Here is a 19,643-nt window from a genome sequence, read left to right as displayed (position 1 = left end):
CTTACTTTTTTCTTTATCTTCATATAAATAAGAAACAACATAATCTATTTTCTGCCACAGGTTCAGAATTTATATTCATTCTCAGTGCAAGTGATGATGTAGAAACACCTTGATTTCTTTAAGAAGGCTAAATAGCTTTTTAAAGAATTCCAATCAAAAAGTCATTTTATTTTTTTTTAAAGATTTTATTTATTTATTCATGAGAGACAGAGAGAGAGAGAGAGAGAGAGAGAGAGAGAGAGAGGCAGAGACAGGCAGAGGGAAAAGCAGGCTCCATGCAGCGAGCCTGATGTGGGACTCAATCCCGTCTCCAGGATCACGTCCTGGGCCGAAGGTAGGCGCTATATCACTGAGCCACCCAGGGATCCAAAAAGTCATTTTAAATGGCTATAAATGCTTACTGTCTTTTGTGAAAGCAACATAAAATGTTTTCTATACTTTGAATAGGGCTCACCCTAAAAATGTTTAAATGTAAGCAAGGAAAATCAAACTCTATTACATCTGTGCAGAGTAGAAATTTTTCTCTCTTGAGTATTTTATGTATTCATTGTAGAATACATATTAAGTGTTTCCTAAGAGCAAGAAACCATTATGATGGTTATCTGTAGATCTGTTTAGAGGGGATATCCATTGATGACTAAGATTCTACACTTAATGCAAAATACCTTATATATTTTTTTTTTTTTAAAGAATTTTTTTTTTATTTATTTATTTATGATAGTCACAGAGAGAGAGACAGAGAGGCAGAGACACAGGCGGAGGGAGAAGCAGGCTCCATGCACCGGGAGCCCGATGTGGGATTCGATCCCGGGTCTCCAGGATCGCGCCCTGGGCCAAAGGCAGGCGCCAGACCGCTGCGCCACCCAGGGATTATTTTGTGTCTCTCTATATTTTGCCTGTCCAAGTATATTATACTTCCTTGAGGGCAGGATTTAGGTCTTATACTTCTCTGTTATTCACACAACCATCTGCATCCATAATCAGGGCTCAATAAATTCCTATTAAACTGAATTTGATTTTACTCAGCATGAACACAAAAATATGCCTTAGTTGATGCATAGTGATATATCTGAACCTATTTAGGAAAGCTATCTTTTATACTATAAATGAAATTGGTTCCAGACAGAGTATGGGTTAAAATAACTGCAGGCTGTGATAACAAGCTGCTTAAACACACACACACACACACACACACACACACACACACACACACACACATTTTGAATATATATGCTACAAATGCTAGAGAAAATTTAAATTAACATTTGGTGGTATACCTAAGATTGAACTCTATAGAAAATATTATCCATTCCAAGTACTTATGCATAATTTTCTCTAGTTAATTTTATTTAGTCCCTTCTTTGTGCCATATTCATATATACATGTTAGTTTAGACCTTGTATAATAACACATTGTCTTCTCCACCACACACCTGAAGAAATGGAAGGTAGGGATATTAAAACTTAGCTTTGCCCTATGTCACAGTAGCAAGTCATAATCCAGCACATGAAACCACACCTCCCTATCTTTAAACACTTACTAGGCAGAAGACAGAAATAGTACTTACCGCCTGGGCTGGTTCCAATTACTGTATGCTGCATTTTGAAGCTCACTTTCTTCTCCCTCTCCTTCTTCTCGCTCTGGTAGTTCTGGAATGTCTCTGTCAAAAATTTACACAGTGAATACTCCAAAGTCCTAGTAAAACCATGCAAGTTTTTCTTATATAATATATTTTATTACTGATTTGTTAAAAATGCAGAACTACTTTATATTTTCACCATACTTAGCCAATTTCACATTAAGGGGGGAAAGAAAACCTGATCAAATGAAAATAAAAACCTTACATCAGAATCAGTCTAACATAATTTAGTCTGGAGATACAGCTGAATAGTAAGGTTGTTCAGTAGTCTGTTTCCTTCCCAAGGAAACATGGAAGAATAAGGAAAAGGAACAAGAAGGGGATAAAATATCCGCATTTTAAGGAAAAATCTTCAACAAGTATTTCTTAAACACAACATATTAAAAGATAGAAGAACCATGTGGGTTATAAGTTTGTACAGCCCTGATTGATCCCTGCCTTGAAAGAACTTCTCATCAAGTGAGGCAGAAATTTAGCATCTCTGCTTCCTAAGGATGGGCCAACGTCTTCCCTTCAGGAAAGACAGAAAATGCTGAAATTCCAGCTTCAGTCCATCCAGACGGGACACACAGAATACTTCTTTCAGGAAACAGTTAACAATGTCCCTGTATTCAAGGTCACTTTCCAATTTCTGTAGGAATTCAGATATTGCCAAATGCCAGGCATGTAACAAAATGTGTCCAGTCTGTTAACTAATTGTAAAATAAACTATAAATAACCATATTGCTAAATGTCTTGTTTTTCTGAAGGTATACTCTGCATCAATGAGTGACACTGTAAGGGCAGCAGAGGATGCTTAAGTCAATCCTGGTGTGTCCTTGTGCTGTTAGTTAAACTTGGTTTTCTAAAGATGTCTTTTGAAAGTAAAGAAGGCTATAAAATTATGATTTAATAAATGTTTGCAATTGATTTTTATAGGAATTGAATAATCTAAAGAAAGTATACGCTCAAGTTAGGTCCATTCTCCAGTGACAGGAATACTGAACTCTGTCAACCTTTAGAGTGAAGATGGGATGAGAAGTCACAAAATCCAACAATTCATCTGTGTTTGAATATGTTTCACAACATCTTTGGAAAGCAACAAACTGTCCAGGCTCTCTTTGAATGTGTCCTTCTTCCTTTGACCTAAATATTAGACTTTTGCTTTTCAACCATTCAGAGGAAATCTATCTGCTGAGCTATACCACCCACTATTGTATGTTTAAATTCCTCTCCAGTACAAAGTGAGGAACAAGGTTCTGAATGAGGCTGGAACCCAAGAGTTGAAGCATGACTGTGGGACGAGATTTCTGGGAATAGATCCAAAAAAAGGGGTTTTATTTTATTTTTTTCCAAAAAAGGGGATTAAAAAGGATGTTAAGAAGCAGAGTGAGGACGAGATAAATTGAGGGAAGCTGTCCTCCAGAAGATGAGGGCAGAGAGGTGAACACTAGGACAACCTTCGGGAAACACAGCTGGACAAAAGAAGGTCTGGAATACAGACAGCAATGAGGACTTAGAGTGAGGTCCTAGAATATACAGTGATAGTCATAGAGAAAGGGCGGTTCTCATCTACCAAGTCCAAGCTGAGGGAGCTACTCAGAGAGACTCTCAGATATACTGGATCACAAGTTTCTGTCTTTGTAACTATGAGAAGACTCATATCCTGAATCTTCTGATACAAAAACCCCATTTTCTTCAAATGATTCTAGAACCCATGAATCCTCTCATCAACCCAGATAAGCTCCTGTAAATGTGTTGATCATCCCTTATCCAACTTAGAATGTGGTTTACAGGACTCAAGTGTTGTGTGCTCCAAAGAGCAAAATCGATCAGTTCTCTTCTCCTGAACTCTAACTGCCTAAGAACGAGTGAGAATTCTTTGCACCCATTTGACTGTTGACTACCAATGACATTTCTATCAGCTTTAATAACTCACTCTACACATCTGCATTAATATACCAGACATTGGCACAAAGTAACACAGCGAGGTGACAGAGGTAAAATATGAATGGAGGCCTCAGTTTCCATACTATGCTGCCCCATATTTCTATACTGGGCTTGTGCATTTCTTTCTTTGAATCCAAAGGGTAAGAACATGGAACCTGACTGCTTATATTCTCATATTAGCTCTGCCAATTATTAGCCATGGAACCTGGACAATTTACTTAACCTCTCTGGTGTAGATCCCTCTTCTATAAAATGCAGATTGCTTTGTTTTGAGGACCGTTATACTAAAAGCAAATATACTTTCTCTGCAGTGAAGCAGGTGATCACAGCACTGTCCAGTCCAGGCCATTCTCCTTTCTATGCTAGGAGGGAGGTAGTGCTGAAGTAGCTGTTTCTCTAATTACTTTTGAGAGCTTTAGAACTTAATAGGAATACAATGTTACCTTGGCATAGTCTATGCTATTTGAAATATTTTAGGGGGATACTGAAATTACTGCTTTTATCAATTTGACAGGAAGCTACAATCATTTCATACCATTAAGCCTGAGACAGAAATTCCATGCTCAGAGAGGAGCATGGCTAAACTCTGTACTTGGTGAAATGAATACTCCTTCTCCTGTATAATTCATGAGGACCCAAGGCCTGTAACATCCTTTCCCTTAAATACATAACGTATCTTTCCCTTCCCCTAGCACTTTCCATATTACTGTAGTCATCAGCACTTTACAGAGGAAACAGTGATGCCATATCAAGATACCTGTGGAGTCATGGACATCAGGGTGCTCTGGAATGTTCTGACACCCTCTATGGAATGGTGGAATTCTTCTGAGAACACCCCAGGATGTTTGCAGAGCCATCTTTTCTCTAGCATGCTTAAGGAGAAATCTGGTACTCAGTTGCTAATGGAACTGAAAAAACAGGCCCAGGGCTGAAAGCATAAAATGCTTCATTCTTCATGGAAAAGCAATTTGACAGTATTTCTCTCCTTGTGCTGAACTCCGTTAGCAGTAGCATCAAAATTTAGTTCCTGCCTTTCTTAAGGGGGTAAAAAAAACCTTTACCTGCATTAACTATTCTTAATAAATTCTGCATGAAAAGCCTTTAAAAAGCCATGCACTGTTTCCTACCACGCATGTATACACAGATGCTCAGCTCTCCAAAAAAGAAATAACCATTAAAAATGTATCTGAATCCACATGTATGTTAATAAAAAAATAAAATTTCTGAATGTTTGAAAACATTTATGAGAGGAAAAACATGATACAGTATCATACAAACTGTAGGCCTCAGTAAATTAATGAAATAATATTGAAATCTGAATTTTCAAAACTCAGTATGTTCAAAATACTAAACAGAGTGGTACAACTTAAAATGATTTTAATTTCTTGACTTGAATTTTCATGTATCTTCCACACTATATGATAATTTCTTTAAGGTTTTTTAAAATTTATTCATGAGAGACACAGAGAGAGAGGCAGAGACTTAGGCAGAGGGAGAAGCAGGCTCTCTGTGGGGAGCCTGCTGCAGGACTCAATCCCAGAACTCCAGGGTCATGACCTGAGCCAAAGGCAGATGCTCAACCACGGAGCCAACAAGACATCCCTATATGATAATTTCTTAAGTAGTGGAGAAGTTGCAGTGAATATTTTCTTTTTTAATCTTGAAAGAGAGAAAAGGAAATCATTCTCTTTCATTTCTAGTCCTTCTTGACTCTGGATCAAAACTCTTCTTTACAGCTTGCTGCATCATTCGCTCACTGCAGCAGGTTTACTGCTTCACTTACCTGCCAGTATATGAAGACAAAACATCCAATGCCATTACTCCTCCCGGCTGTTGCCCCAAACTGATTTTGAACTCTTCCAAATGTTCTGCAGGCACATAAGTAATTCTGGAACAGAATACAATCCGTGAGAAAAAAAAAAAAAGGAAAGCAAAGTCTTGCCTCACAGGAAAAGATTCCATAGCTCACAAATAAAACTATCTTGTCTCTTCATCCCTGCTTTTTACAAAGCTCATTTAACCAGCTTATTCAGCAGAGAAAGGTTGGAAAGGTTAAAGCATCCCACAGGCAAAAATAACAGACTGAAGTTTAAATTTCTTACTTTAAATTTTAAACAATTAAACTTTAAAATGCTGATAAATTATGTGTTTATCAATAATCACATGGAGGAAAAAAGCAGCCTTATTTCAATTTCCAAATGAGAAGACTAATAGCAATTTTTAGAAAGATCTATTAATCCTGGGGCACTTGAGTGGCTCAGGCAGTAAAGCATCTACCTGGGCTCCGGTCATGGTCTCAGGGTCCTGGGATGGAGACCCCCTCGTGAGGGCTCCCTGCTCAGCAGGGGGCCTGCTTCTCCTTCTCTCTCTCCCTCTGCCCCAAACCCTGCTCATGCTCTCTTCTCCCTTTCTCAAATAAATAAATAAATAAATAAAATCTTAATAAAAAAATATTCATCCTTAGAAAAATAACCATCGGTAATAACATTAATTTCATCCAAAGACTTTTGGGTTCCTTAGCAGGAACAAATTAGACATACAATACCAAAACACTACCACATTACCTTACATTCTTCTGTAATACATAATAAATTATGGGTACTAGCAAGTATATAACAACTATATGTCAGCTCTATCAGGCTATGAACCCAAAAGTCTGAAGTTAAACCATCATAAATTTATGGGAAGACTCTCTTACAAATTTGTAGCAGCTCTATAATAAGTTATTTTGGTTTTAGAAAAAAGCCTGATGTTTACACTTGAGTGGTCACTTAGTAATTCAACAAGTACTGGCTGAATGCCTGTAATGTGGAAGGCACTAAGCAAGGTGGTGACTACAGCTATAATGTTTAGAAACTGATATTTGAAAGTTCAAGTTTACTGTTGTCCTATAAAAGGCTGCATGACCTGATATACTTGTTGAGTAGGCTCTCCCAAGATCTTCAATTTAAGGAAGAGTTAGGTAAGAGAAACACTGACTTACAAGTTGGTTCAGCACACTGTGCAACCAAAAAAAAGTATGTATCAAAATTACACAATATAAAAATCATAAAGACTGTTAAACCAGTTATCCAAAACTTACCCACAGAGACAGTGACTACATAAAACCTTAGCAGTGGAGGGCACCAATAAAAGGACTGCCTTTTATGTCATAATAAGATCAGAATTATACCAGTGGCATAATTTACGGAGTGAGGAAAATATACAATTTCAGATATATTGGTTATTCCATAAAAAACATTCACTCTATGAGGTCCCTTACATTTGGAGTCAGAAGACACAACTCTATTTGCTCATCACGAGTATAATGGGAGGGTAAATCACCACCACCGAATCTCCATATCCTTAGTCACAAGAAGGATGTCACTTTTCATGAGGCTATTAATAGTAAGCAGAGTAGCATAAAACACACAGAAGGCAGTGCCTTACGAGGGCATCAGCTAGCCTGGTTACACCTGATCCCCCTGGCAGACTCTGTGGACCCCGGGGAGTCTCTTCATGACACTTTTACCTCAACGACCAAAAAATAAAGCAGAAAGCACAGTTCAGAGGGTTCAGGAGTAAAATGGGAGACAGAGTCGCATTCTAATTCTGGCCCTACTTAATTTATTCATCTATAAAAACACCTTCTCTCCCCTCACCCCCGGCCCCCACCCCCCAAAAAAACCACCTTCCCTATGGTGTTAAATACATTAAATAGTAAATTTGAATTTACCCCTTCCCCTCTTCCCAAAATAAGGAGTAAAAAATGTACAATACATTATGTCAGGAAGATTGATTCCATTTTATACAAAGATAAAGAAAGATAAACCTAAAAGTAAGAAGCCTACTCAAGAAAACTTGTATTGGGTTGCCTGGGTGGCTCAGTGAGTTAAAGATCTGCCTTTGGCTTAGGTCATGATCCCAGGGATCCTGAGAAGGTGCCCAAGCCTGTTCAGTGAGGAGTCTGCTTTTCCCTCTTCCTCTGCCTCTCCCCCTACTTGTGTTGTCTCTCTTGCTCTCTAAAATAAATGAAAAAATAAAATCTTTAAAAAGATAGAAAACTGGTGTTATTTCTGAAGATTCAATAAAGGTAAAATCATATAAATTAAAGCCAGGAAGAGGTGAGGGGGAAGCTAGAGTACACAAGGAAAGAGAATAATAATCAGTCCAAAGTATTATATTTTAAAAATGTTTTTAGAAGGAGAAAATGTTTCTATCCCAAACAATACCGAAAATGAAATTTTCCTCCATATTTGCCCCAAATTTTTCCTCCATATTTGCCCCCAATTTTTCCTTTTATCAAGGGTAGGAGACAGGGAGTTTTACAAATATATTTCTGATAGTTTACATAACAGTAAGAAAGAGGAAAGAAAGAAGTTTTCACAAATATTAACCCCAATACAGACAGTGAAGACACCAGAACGAAATTCCCACAATGCAACAGCATGTGCAAAGCGAGTCAAATACCCACCTGGTCATAAGGCACACAAAACCTCCGCATCACAGAAAGGACACCAAAAATGAGTTATGAACTGAATATATACACCCAAACAGCTTATTTGAGAACTGTATTAAATATTCTAAAACGTAAACTAACCTTTGGTTACAAATGGAGTGGAAGGAAGAAAGAATTGCATTAGTGATGTTGAAATGTGATCCGGCTGCTAATCCAGAGACCGCGCCTGCATGCGCAGGCAGGATCATTCCCCACAAAGAAGCCTGAAAGCTTAGTAGTTGGAAAACATGATTTTCAAATGAGTTCACAATCATCAGCGCAATGTGAAAATGTAACAATCTCATAGTTCTGTTGGGATTTACATTCTCATATAAATGAAGAAAAGAAAGCCAAAATGTATACACTGAGTCTATCTCTGGATATTTCCCTGCAATGGGAAGTTACAAAAGCATGAAATGGTTTTCACAGACAAGTTGTAACACACAGCCATAATGAGCTTTTGAATCACCAATACTCACACATAAAAGGGGGCCCGATCATCAGCAGGTGCTGTAGAAAATCTAGAATGTGAAGCATACGCCACGGCATCTTTTTACAATGGTGTTAACAAATGTCAATGTCTTGTGCGGAATGTGAGATGCATACATATGTAGTTAAAAGTGGGTGCTCCTGGTTGTTTTTTTTCCCCTTTCCACCTCCCTCCCCATCTACACCTCCCCCAGAAAAGCATCTGCTCTTCACTAGTGTCTATAGCAGTGATTATTAACAAGCATGGAAAAATGTAACTGCAATCAATCTTTTATTCCTTGATCAGGAATTCATCCCACACTTTAGGTTAAGGCAGGTGAATTCTGATTCAGCTCAGTAATTATCTGGCAGATGTTAGAAGCAGCTGCTGCTAAGCACAAAACCCTGGCTATTATTACAGAAATATAAGAGCTCCTGGCAAGGTGGAGTGAGAAGTGAAACAGAATGCATTCTGGTGAGGCTTCACATCTGGTTTTCCATACAAAATAATGAAACCTGGAACTTAAACTGGCTGTTCTTGAACTCCTGAAACTCAAATTATCTACCCAGGCACGCATGAATTCACACACAAAGTTCCTTGCTATCTATTGCAAACAGCAAAAAAGAAATTCAGTGCTTTGTCTTCAATAAGCAAGCTTTTCTAAAACCAGTTATGTAACTGAACCATTTAGTCTTTTTTTAAGCCCCCTCCCCCCCCAATACACTCCTCCACTACCATACCACAGTACGCTAGGTTCATAACAAGAGACAAAGAAGAGTTGTGGAGGGAGCCTAGATCCAGGTAATGACTACAAAGCTTAATTGGCCAGAGGCAATGTTATGGTACCATTCAGAGTAATGGAAGGACTTTGGGGAGAATTATTCACAGAGCTTTTAAGGTAATTGTAAACCTTCTGCTTCATAAAAGCTAGTGATAAGAAAAGGACAGGGCCAAAACACTTCATGCAAAATGCATGAACATGCTACTCAGCCCTGGTCAATCTTAATGGCTATTTGTTTTTAACACTTAACACACTTTTTCTGAGAAAGTATTATATGATTTGAATTTCTTTCTACCATTTACCCTGTAAGTCAAACTATAACCATCTGGATCATTCTTAGTAGGACACTTGAGAAGAAATCAATGTGTTTTGTATGTTTATGAATATGTGTGTTTGTGTATGTGTGCCCACATACAGGTGAGAATGTGAGAAAGAGATTGATTGGCTAACTGATTTCCAGAGGAGGGAGAGTGCAGGATTTTTCTTCTTTTTTTAAATTTAAGATATTACCTTTGACTCCTGGGATCCTAAAGCAATAATTTATGAAGTTACCACTCTGATATCCTTAACAGTCTAAATAAAGCTACTGTAAGCACGAATGGTTCCATCCTCGTGCTGACTCAGAAAGCGGGAAAACAAACAAAGCAAATGACAATAGCAATAGAAAGAACAAAAGGAGATAAAGGGCTTTGGGAGCTTGAAAAAGTACCTGACAACTTTCCTAGACTTGACAAGATGCCTAAACTATGCCAAATCAATGTCACAATGTCTTAGTTCGTGGCCAAGTTCTAAGTGCTGCAGTACATTGGAACTGAGGGGGACGGCTAGATAACCAAGCACCGTTTCTGGTGCTCAGTGCCAAAAAGTGGGCAGGGAACCTGCATCAGTGCTCATAGCATAAGACATGCATTATCACGCAATAAATCAAATTGATCAGTTACCAGGCCATGTGTGTTTTATACTACATCTAAACTATGTAAGCTTAATGCCTTGCAATAAAGGGTCCCCATGTGGGTCTGTATCATTCACCTTTGAAGCTAGAGGAATGGGCACTGGCCTGCAAGTGGTGAAGAAAGCTCTTAAAGTTTCTCTTTTTCCTTCGAGGCACTGAAATTTTTAATGTATCTGGACTCCCATTATTAAGATGATTAAGGAACTATCACAGGGTGGAATGATCTATTCCATTATATAAGTCACAAGGCCATGCAAATTATGGAATCCCATTAAAGAAATTCTGCCCCTAAATAATGCTACTTTTGTCTAAGATGGCAAAATCCATCCATACATTTTTCTGCTTTTTATTGATGGCAGAACGAAAAATGGATTGTAAATATATTTTTTCTTACCTAAGCCCTAGAAATACATATTTTGCAAAAGAATAAAACAGAATGCAGTCAGTAAAATGACATGAATACAGCAAAGCTTCCCTTAACAGTAATCATTACATCAATTTAAGGTAGTTTTTTCCTGAGCTCTCATTTTACTATTTTATCCCTTAACCATTGAATCTTTGTATTTAATGCATAATGCTAGAGAAAAAAGCTGAGCTAGAACACTGATGAGGTGTGACAGAGTCATGAACTGATTTTTATGTTGACTCAAGAAATGTTCAGTGACTTAAAAAACCAAGCCACACATATAACATGCTTTTTTAGCACATTATGGGATTATGGGATAGTTTAAGCACTTCCTGACAAAATATCTTACATGATCTACAGTCAGACTATACCAATATACCGGTGAATTCTCTTAGATCATGAGGTAGTTGACCAAAGGGTAAATTATGGGTCATACCAAGGCTATTCTAAATGATCTTTTCCATAACTGGCCATTGAAGAACTAGCTTAGTCCTAGGATTCATATAAGTCAATCAGGTAGTATACAGTTCCTTATAGTGAGGCCAACCAAAGCTTCACTGTCAGATCCAGAGTGGACCCTCCTGCTTTGTGAGAGATGCCTCAGGTTTTGCAGAAGTGCTGGAGTAAAATTAAACACAGGAGGCAAATTGTTTTCAAATATTTCAACATTAAAACATATTTTATTTATTTTTTAAATTTATTCATGAGACGCACAGAGAGAGAGAGAGAGAGAGAGAGAGAGAGAGAGGCAGAGACACAGGCAGAGGGAGAAGCAGGCTCCATGCAGGGAGCCCGACTCGATCCTGAGTCTCCAGGATCAGGCCCTGGACTGAAGGCGGCGTTAACTGCTGGGCCACCAGAGCTGCCCATATAGTCTTTAAGAAACTGTATCTACAATTAAGAACTATTGGGGAATAGTAAATTCCTGAGTGATTTATAAATTCCTGAGTGATTTATTTTTAATAGACGTGATAATTTTTGCATATTAAATAGAAGTAGATGTTGAAAAAAAATTCTGATTCATGTGTTGAAATCTGTGAATTTCCCAAGCCAAACTGGAGTCCAAATGCTACTTACTTTATGTCAGGCCCAATGAGAGAGTGTCTTCTCAACATCGCTCGTGCCTGGGCATTGGTTAAACTGATAGTAGATTCTTCATTAATAGATAAGATGCAGTCCCCAACGGCAATCCGGCCATCTCGACTGATGGAACCTCCATGAATAATGCTTCGAACAATCATCCCCAAGCCATCTTTATTAGCACTTACTGTCATCCCTATGGTAAAGGGAGAGGACAGATATGTATCAAATATATAACTCTCAAATTCATTTTAACTTGAATTTAATAATCGCTATGGATTCACAGATAAAAGGAGTTAACTTTTTTATCCAATGAAAAACAATCAAAAGGAAAGAAAAAAGTTTCTAATATAAAATTAATTCTAAGTACATTGTATCCAGAAAAAGATACTTTATGTTGAATTCACTGGAGATAAAATAGGTCTACACTGTGGAGTGGATATAACTCAAGCTATGTGATGTATTGTGCCTTAAATATAAAACTCTCCCAAGGAAAATGTCTTGACAATAACAAATCCATTTTATACCAGTTCATCTCTTATACATATAAGAGAATAAAGAGCAAGATTACAAATGGAAAATGAGTTGTATAAATGAAGAAACTCTGTACTATTACCTTATTTCTAGATCATTTATTCATTCAGTATATATTCACTATATGCTTAGTCTGCACCAAGTACTATGCTGATATCTTGAGAAAAGCACACCTACCACCAGGAAGCTTGTATTCATGTTTTATCCTCATTGCCTGATGTATAGCGGTCTGTTTAACTGAAGTAATGTAGGCTTAATTCTACTCTCTTCTCATTTTATCTCTAAATCTGAAGTTCTAGGAGCTCTTGATCTGGATACTTATTTGCCCTCCTGAAATGTTCCCTAGATGGCTAATAGTAAATGCAACCTTAGTATATATAAAATTGAATTTCCAAGCTTCTACTCCCCTTATTTCACCAGGTTGCTTCTCCTCTTTGGAAATAGCATCATTATACTACTCTCCACTTCTCAAAGCAGAAATGCTGGATTTGTTCTTGATTCCTACCTCTCTCACTCACCTTTTGTATCTAAATCCATTATCACATCCTGTCATTTCTAGCTCCAAAATTTAGCTCAAATGCACTCACTTTCTCTGTTTCCACACTAACCCTCCATACACCAAGCCAGCACTTCTTGCCTCACTTTTTGAAACAGCTTCCTAATTGGTCTTCCTAATTGGTCTCCTGACAACCACCATAGCATTCTTCTCACAGTAGACACAGTGACCATTCACAAAAGACAGATCACATCACTCTCTGGTTAACAATCCTTTATCAGTGTCCTGTTGTGCTAATATACAGCACATCTAACTGGCATAGTCTGTAAGGCACTGATGGCCTAGCCCTTGGCTCCCTGTCTTCACCCAGGTGGACTGCTTTCAGAAATACACCCAGTCTCTCCCCACTTCAGTCTTTGCCTGACACCTTCCTCTCAAAGCTCTCACACAGCTAATTCCTTCTCACTCTTCAATACCACTTCCCCAAAAAGGGTTTCTCAACAAATACCATCTGAATTTACATTCCTTTATCATCCTACTCTCACTCTACTTCTTCAAAAATATAAAACCTTTAGAAATTATGTTTAAAACATTATATAAAACATTATATAAAATTAATATAAGTAAATTTGCTTAAAACCAAGTGCTAAAAGTTTCTTCCCAGCAGGATAATTTAATTACATCATGTAAGGAAAACTATAAAGCTATGAGGGTAGTTTATAAAAACTTGCTTTGAGAGACATCATAAATTCCTTTTTAGGTTTGTATTTTTTATATAAAAATAAATTCTTCTAAATACTAATTTTAATAATACCAAATTAGAAATGATATTTCAAATATATTTTTCCTACTCTAATTTGCCCTGATGGTGCCACCCTTCCCATCAAGACCCACCAAGTAAATGTACTATGGTAAAATTAACAAGCATACCTATAAAACAAAATTTAACTTGGTGGCCTATACCTGGACTCTAACCCATCATCTTGTTCTCACTAGCACCATGTGCTCTATAATAAAACAAGTCACAAGTCACAGCACAGACAAGTCATCATGAACTTTACTAAACATGGTATGGTATATTTAACTCATGATTCTATCAACTATCAGACATTAAGGCCACCAGGTCACATCAACTACATAAACCAAGAAGTTGGTACCAATTTGCTCAGCTTATACTTCCATATCACCAAACGATAATTTTGTGGGTTCAACAAATTCAATGTAATAGCCACTAGTTATATTTTGGTTGTAACTTCTAAGATTACTCAATTTTTTCCCCAGAAGTAGAATATCCCAAAGCATGCACTGTAGAACTAGAAAACTGGTTCCAAATCTGAGTTCCACCACTTCTAATCAGTATGGTCTTCAGTTGACTGAATGGCACCCTTGGCCTCATTTTACTGTGAGAAAAACATATGGAACAACTTTCAAAGTGCCTGGCACAAAGTGTTCAATAAAGTACAAAAGAAAAACAAAAGAAAACTCACAAAATGTATTTTAAAGGCATCTCTATCCTAATCCATTGCTCTCTAAAGGCTAGACATAAATTTTAATTCGGCTTCCAAATGAAGCTTCTTTCAGCACTTTTTTTTTTTTAGAGATTTTATTTATTTATTTATTTATTTATTTATTTATTTATTTATTTATTTATTTATTTATTTTTGAGAGAGAGATAAAACACGAGTAGGGGGGAGAGGGAGAACCAGACTCCTGGCTGAGCAGGGAGCCCAATGAAGGACTAGATCCCAAGACCTGGAATCATGATCTGAGCAGAAGATAGCTACCTAATGGACTGAGCCACCCAGGCACCCATTCCTTCAGCAATCTTGATGTAGCCTTGGGTAACTCAAGCACTGAAATGTATTGCATGATATATGAAAATCAGAGAGAGGCCACAGTTTGAGTACCAGTTCCACTCTCTAATGGCTGAGTATTAACAGAAAAATTCTTGAGTCTATGTTTCTGTTCCTAATCAGTGAAAAGAGGATAATTCCTTTCCTTCCTTCTTACCTTTTCTTTTGCCTTCAAAGTCCTAATACAATATAATTAGCAACAGACCACAAACCTATCAAAAATAAAGATTAACTTTTTTAAAAATCACTATATGCCTGTGTGTATATCTGTATATAACATTCCTCCCTTAAGTAACAAAGAAAAAAAAAAAAAGTGACTTAGGATCAAAGCAAACAGAATGTGACAGCTTTTATGGAAACTGGTCATTTATTAATAATTTCTCTGGTTACTGCTTGAGAAAGGAATAAATAACCCAGAAGGCTAAAACTGAAAACAACCTTACTCAATTGATTAAAGGGAGACTATGTGTTTAAGAAAAAGGTGTTCAGGGATAGACCCTTTCATAACATCCTCTCCTACCAGCACAAAGCCAGCCTTTAGTTAGGTTTTCTAAAATATAAACATGCTTTTTATTACTTTAAGTTTTAAAGACAAAACCTTCTTACACTAAAAGCTGAAATGAATCCTTTAATGTTTTACAGATTTTTTAAAGTCATATTTTGTGACTCCTTTTACATTTAGTTACTCTAAGTGCTATAAAATCTGAACACTGAACATCTGTCATTTGAGGTCACAGAGATACATTTTCTCTTTGCCACACTGTACGTGAATCCCATAACACAGGATTCTCACTGGCTTCCAGGAAGTCTAACGTTCAGGGACAAAGCCATGTAAACATTTTGCATACAAATTATTTCAAATAATGTCAATGAATCAGAGAAATAACACTAAAAGTTACTTATACTTTTTATACTACAACTTATTTGGTAAACCAATGATGAGGTAATTTCACACTTTCAAATAAGTGGTTTAGTCTCCCAAAGCAAATGAAAGGGCTTCCTCATGCTTTATTTTACTTGAATTTTAAGTAAAAGCTCCAAATCAGTATGGCTTTATTATATCTTTTTTTTAATTAATTTTTATTGGTGTTCAATTTACCAACATACAGAAAAACACCCAGTGCTCATCCCGTCAGTGTCCACCTCAGTGCCCGTCACCCATTCCCCTCCAACACCCGTCCTCCTCCCCCCTTCCACCATCCCTAGTTCATTTCCCCGAGTTAGGAGTCTTTATTATATCTTTAATATCTGATAAAGAAGTCTGAAAAATCATCTCATTCATCAACCTGCTGAACTATTCCTTTTTCAGAAACATAGATACCACCCCAAATTTTTCTGATATCCTTGCCTTTAACTGTTGTACCTTGCTGAATCAGAGTAGCTGAGATTGATTCAAGTTCACTATCTTTTCCTTCAAGAATTAACTCGTGTTTCTGGGCTTGAGATACTGAACGAGCAATAAATGGCCTCACTTGAACCCTGCAGATGTATTTTTCAACCAAGACACTTTGGATTTCGACAAGAAAACCATTCTCCTGGATACCAACGCTGATGGGGAAATAAGCATACACAGACCTCATCTTGCAAAAGAAGCCCAATATAACATCCTTGGTCATGTTCTGTACAGGACAACAGACAGTACGGACAGTAGCCACTTCTTTGTTAGCTCCCCACCATTTGCCAACTCAGAGCCTCTTCTTTTGTTTTCCAAGCAAAGAGAGCTCTATATTGATGGACTTATGTCCTTCACAGGGCTCCTCAGGGGTCCTTCACAATAACAGTGTGTCCCTTCCCTACTGAGAAGTGACATTTTCTGAAATGTAGACAGTCCAAGTCCTGAAAATGGTCTTCATCCTTACAGTAGATGTGGCAAGGAGCTCTTATGCTTTAACTTTAAAATCAGGGGTGTCTGGATGGCTTAGTTGTTTAAGTGTCCGACTCTTGATTTCAGTTCAGTCTGTGATCTCAGGGACGTGAGACCAAGCCCCGTGCTGGGCTCCATGCTGCCTGTGGAACCTGCTTAAGATTCTCTTCCCCTCTTCCTCTGCCCCTCTCCCTGCTCATGTTCTCTCTAAATAAATAAATTTTTAAAATAAAATAAAATAACATTGAGGTTTAAATGAATTTCCTGAAATCAAGAAAGTAAAGACACTTCACCTTTCACTGACTTTTTTTTCCCCAAGAGCTTAATTATCTTAGTATATTTTTTATATCAAAACTTAAAAGTTAAGGTAGAAGGAACGCAAGTGTCCAACAATAAACAAAAAGAATGTTCAGCCTTAAGAAGGAAGGAAATTTTTTTTAATAGAAAAAGGAAGGAAATCTTGACATATGCTATGAGTGAATGAGCTGAGCCTTGAAAGCATTATGTTAAGTGAATAAAACAGTCACAAAGGGACAAATTCTGTATTAGTTCACTTACCTAAGATACTTAGAATAGTCAAGGTTTAGAGAGAGAGAGAGAGGGATTAGAATTATACCTCAAACCATGACTCTCACATGGGTCTCCCAACTGCTTCCAAAATAATTTACCAGCCTATGCCAGAATGATCTTTAAATCCAATCTGATCCTGCCCCTCTTTGGCCGTTAGCAACAACTGCTGATAGTAACCTATGGCAGGAGGGCGTTAAGACAGAAGTCCTGTGTCCTACACACAAACTTCTCCAGCAACTGTATCCCACCTACCATTCCTTTAGCATCAGTTCTTGGTTTGCCCACTGTCACACCTCACTTCATCCATACCACACAAATACCAGTAATTTGTTTCACATTTCTCTGCCTCAGCTCTAGCAGCTTCCGTTTTTTCCCAATTATGTGATTTAAAAAATCTCCTTCTTGAAATCTTTCTAAACTCCACACTCAAGGTAGGGATCAGCTATTCCCTCCTTTATGCCTTCAATGTTCTATGAATGTCTAGCATAGCACCTACAATATTTTAAGGTATTTAGAATATGATATGTCAATTTGCTTACTCTCTTAAAGTCATGTTCCTTGAGGAAAGTGATTATATTGTGGTGTCTGCAGGGTAACTAGAATATAGAAAACAATAAATGTTTGATAGTTGAAAAAATAAATACACTAGAATAGGGATTTTCATATGTGCTTTGCAAAATCTCTGCCTTATAACAGGTCAAAAAAAATGGGTTCCATACCCAATTAAATGTAAGAAATGCTGCATTCTATAACTTCTTAGAAATCTAAAATGCACATCTGAATACCCAAGATAGGGACACCTGGATGCCTCAGAGACTGAGCCTCTGCCTTTGGCTCAGGTCGTGATCCCAGGGTCCTGGGATCAAGTCCCACATCGGGCTCCCTGCAGGAAGCCTGCTTCTCCCTCTGCATGTGTCTCTGCCTTTCTCTGTGTCTCTCATGAATAAATATATTTTTAAATAGTTCTTTAAAAATAAATAAAAATGAATCCCCAAGATACTTAGAAGTAATGCAACCAAAAACCTGTCCCCTTAAGTGTATCACATTCCCAACTTCTAAACTTGTAGCCCATTTATAACTCCTATTAACATCCAGTAGAACTAGAATTCATGCTTTCAGAATCACTGCATTAACAGATCAAGTATTTCTTTTTTTTTTTCAGATCAAGTATTTCTAACATGTTTAGATATCTAAAATATCTGTCTCATAATCAACAAATTATAGAAAGTTTTACAGCTTAAGTTCTATATTGCTCTATTAAATGTAACATGTTAAGAAATATTAAAGCTAAGTAAAAATTCTCTTCTATAATTCTCCACTTAGCTGCTGTTAGTAGTACCCAGTTGCCACCAAATGGCACAACATTTAGAAGGAGACAGAGACTAGAATTCTACTCACCAAGTAAGTACTGTTAGACTACACTGCCAAGTCTCAAATTTAACAAGGAAACAAGACTCTGCCATAAGATATCAATGCAAAGGGCACTGCTTGGTTACATGATAGAAGGAACAGGATCTCTGATATAGAACTAAACAGTGTCTTGGGCTGCAATTGGGCATCCAGAGGAACTAATTTATGATCCTATTTATCAGTACAAGCACTAGGGACAGAGCAGAGTCATTAAAGTGAAAGAATAAATGTGCTCTGCCTCCATCTAGTTTTAGCTATTGTAATTAGGATTTTGTTTCTACAGGACATCTTCTTTGCCCAAGTCAGTAGGTTTTGTGATTATTAACCAGCCTCAACCCTTTATGGGTAAAAGAAGAAAAAAAAATCCTGCCACCTGGGAAGAAATATTGAATAACTGCATTTATAGTTTGGTGGTGGCACACCTGGCTGTCTTTTTAGTCTTTATTTCAGTGAATGAGAGAAATTAAATACAAACTGACTTACACACAACTGGTAACATTCAAAAAAAAACTAATAATTTACTTTTTCAAAGAATTTGAAATTCCAAATTGCTGACTTTTCATTTTCTACGAATTCCTTTTCTGATTTGCTGCTTCATATACAAACAATTCATATATCTTTTACTTGAATGTGAATGAGGCTCATGAATACTTTTAAATAATTAAGAGAGTGAGGATTTAAGCTAGTCTGAAGTCAACAAACCTGTTAACCATTTCAGGAAAAATAAAGAATACATAAAAAGAGAAACCAGAAAAACTACAGGAACACTTACAACATCTATTTTATTGCCTACAGTCAACAATGCTGCAACCACAGTCAGTATTTCATCTCTGGCAAGGGAATTGAGAGGGAGGATATATATGGAAAGGAAGAACTTACCTAGGCTAGAATTGCCTTTTGCTATAGTAATAGTCCTCTCAAACATTTCTTTGGATAGGTTTTGAAGCATGACACACTCACCAGTTGAGGTCAGAGAGCTCTGTTGAATTAAGAACTCGGAGCCCTGACAGAAAAATAAATAAATAAGTCACATGGAAAAGAAAACAAGACTTTGGAGTATGATTTCAACATCACCCATATTCTCTAACTAGTTGTGCCTTCTTCGGCAGGAAACTATAACCAAAATAAGTTCATAGGTTGGGTTCTGAAAATCTCAGCGTCAAGAGAGTACTTGCTCCAAATG

General features: G+C 37.2%; 1 protein-coding gene and 1 pseudogene across 42 annotated transcripts in view; both read right to left on the bottom strand.

Annotated features, from left to right (window-relative positions):
- The window catches only part of MPDZ (multiple PDZ domain crumbs cell polarity complex component), a 160,870-nt gene that overhangs the window by 49,140 nt on the left and 92,087 nt on the right, over nt 1–19,643 (bottom strand). For all 42 annotated transcript variants that reach the window (XM_072728309.1, XM_072728282.1, XM_072728286.1 and 39 more), the window contains 4 exons: nt 19,340–19,463; nt 11,731–11,929; nt 5,352–5,456; nt 1,568–1,660 (listed from right to left, as the gene is read on the bottom strand). In XM_072728309.1, the coding sequence (XP_072584410.1) occupies nt 1,568–1,660; nt 5,352–5,456; nt 11,731–11,929; nt 19,340–19,463 (521 nt within the window). The remainder of the gene's footprint in view (nt 1–1,567; nt 1,661–5,351; nt 5,457–11,730; nt 11,930–19,339; nt 19,464–19,643) is intronic.
- Nucleotides 15,823–19,173, bottom strand: LOC112921988 (large ribosomal subunit protein uL6 pseudogene; annotated as a pseudogene).

Source organism: Vulpes vulpes, chromosome 12 (genome assembly GCF_048418805.1).
Source record: "Vulpes vulpes isolate BD-2025 chromosome 12, VulVul3, whole genome shotgun sequence".
Taxonomy (NCBI): domain Eukaryota; kingdom Metazoa; phylum Chordata; class Mammalia; order Carnivora; family Canidae; genus Vulpes; species Vulpes vulpes.
The sequence above is the reverse complement of the archived record's forward strand: the minus strand, read 5'-3'. Positions and strand labels throughout refer to the sequence as shown.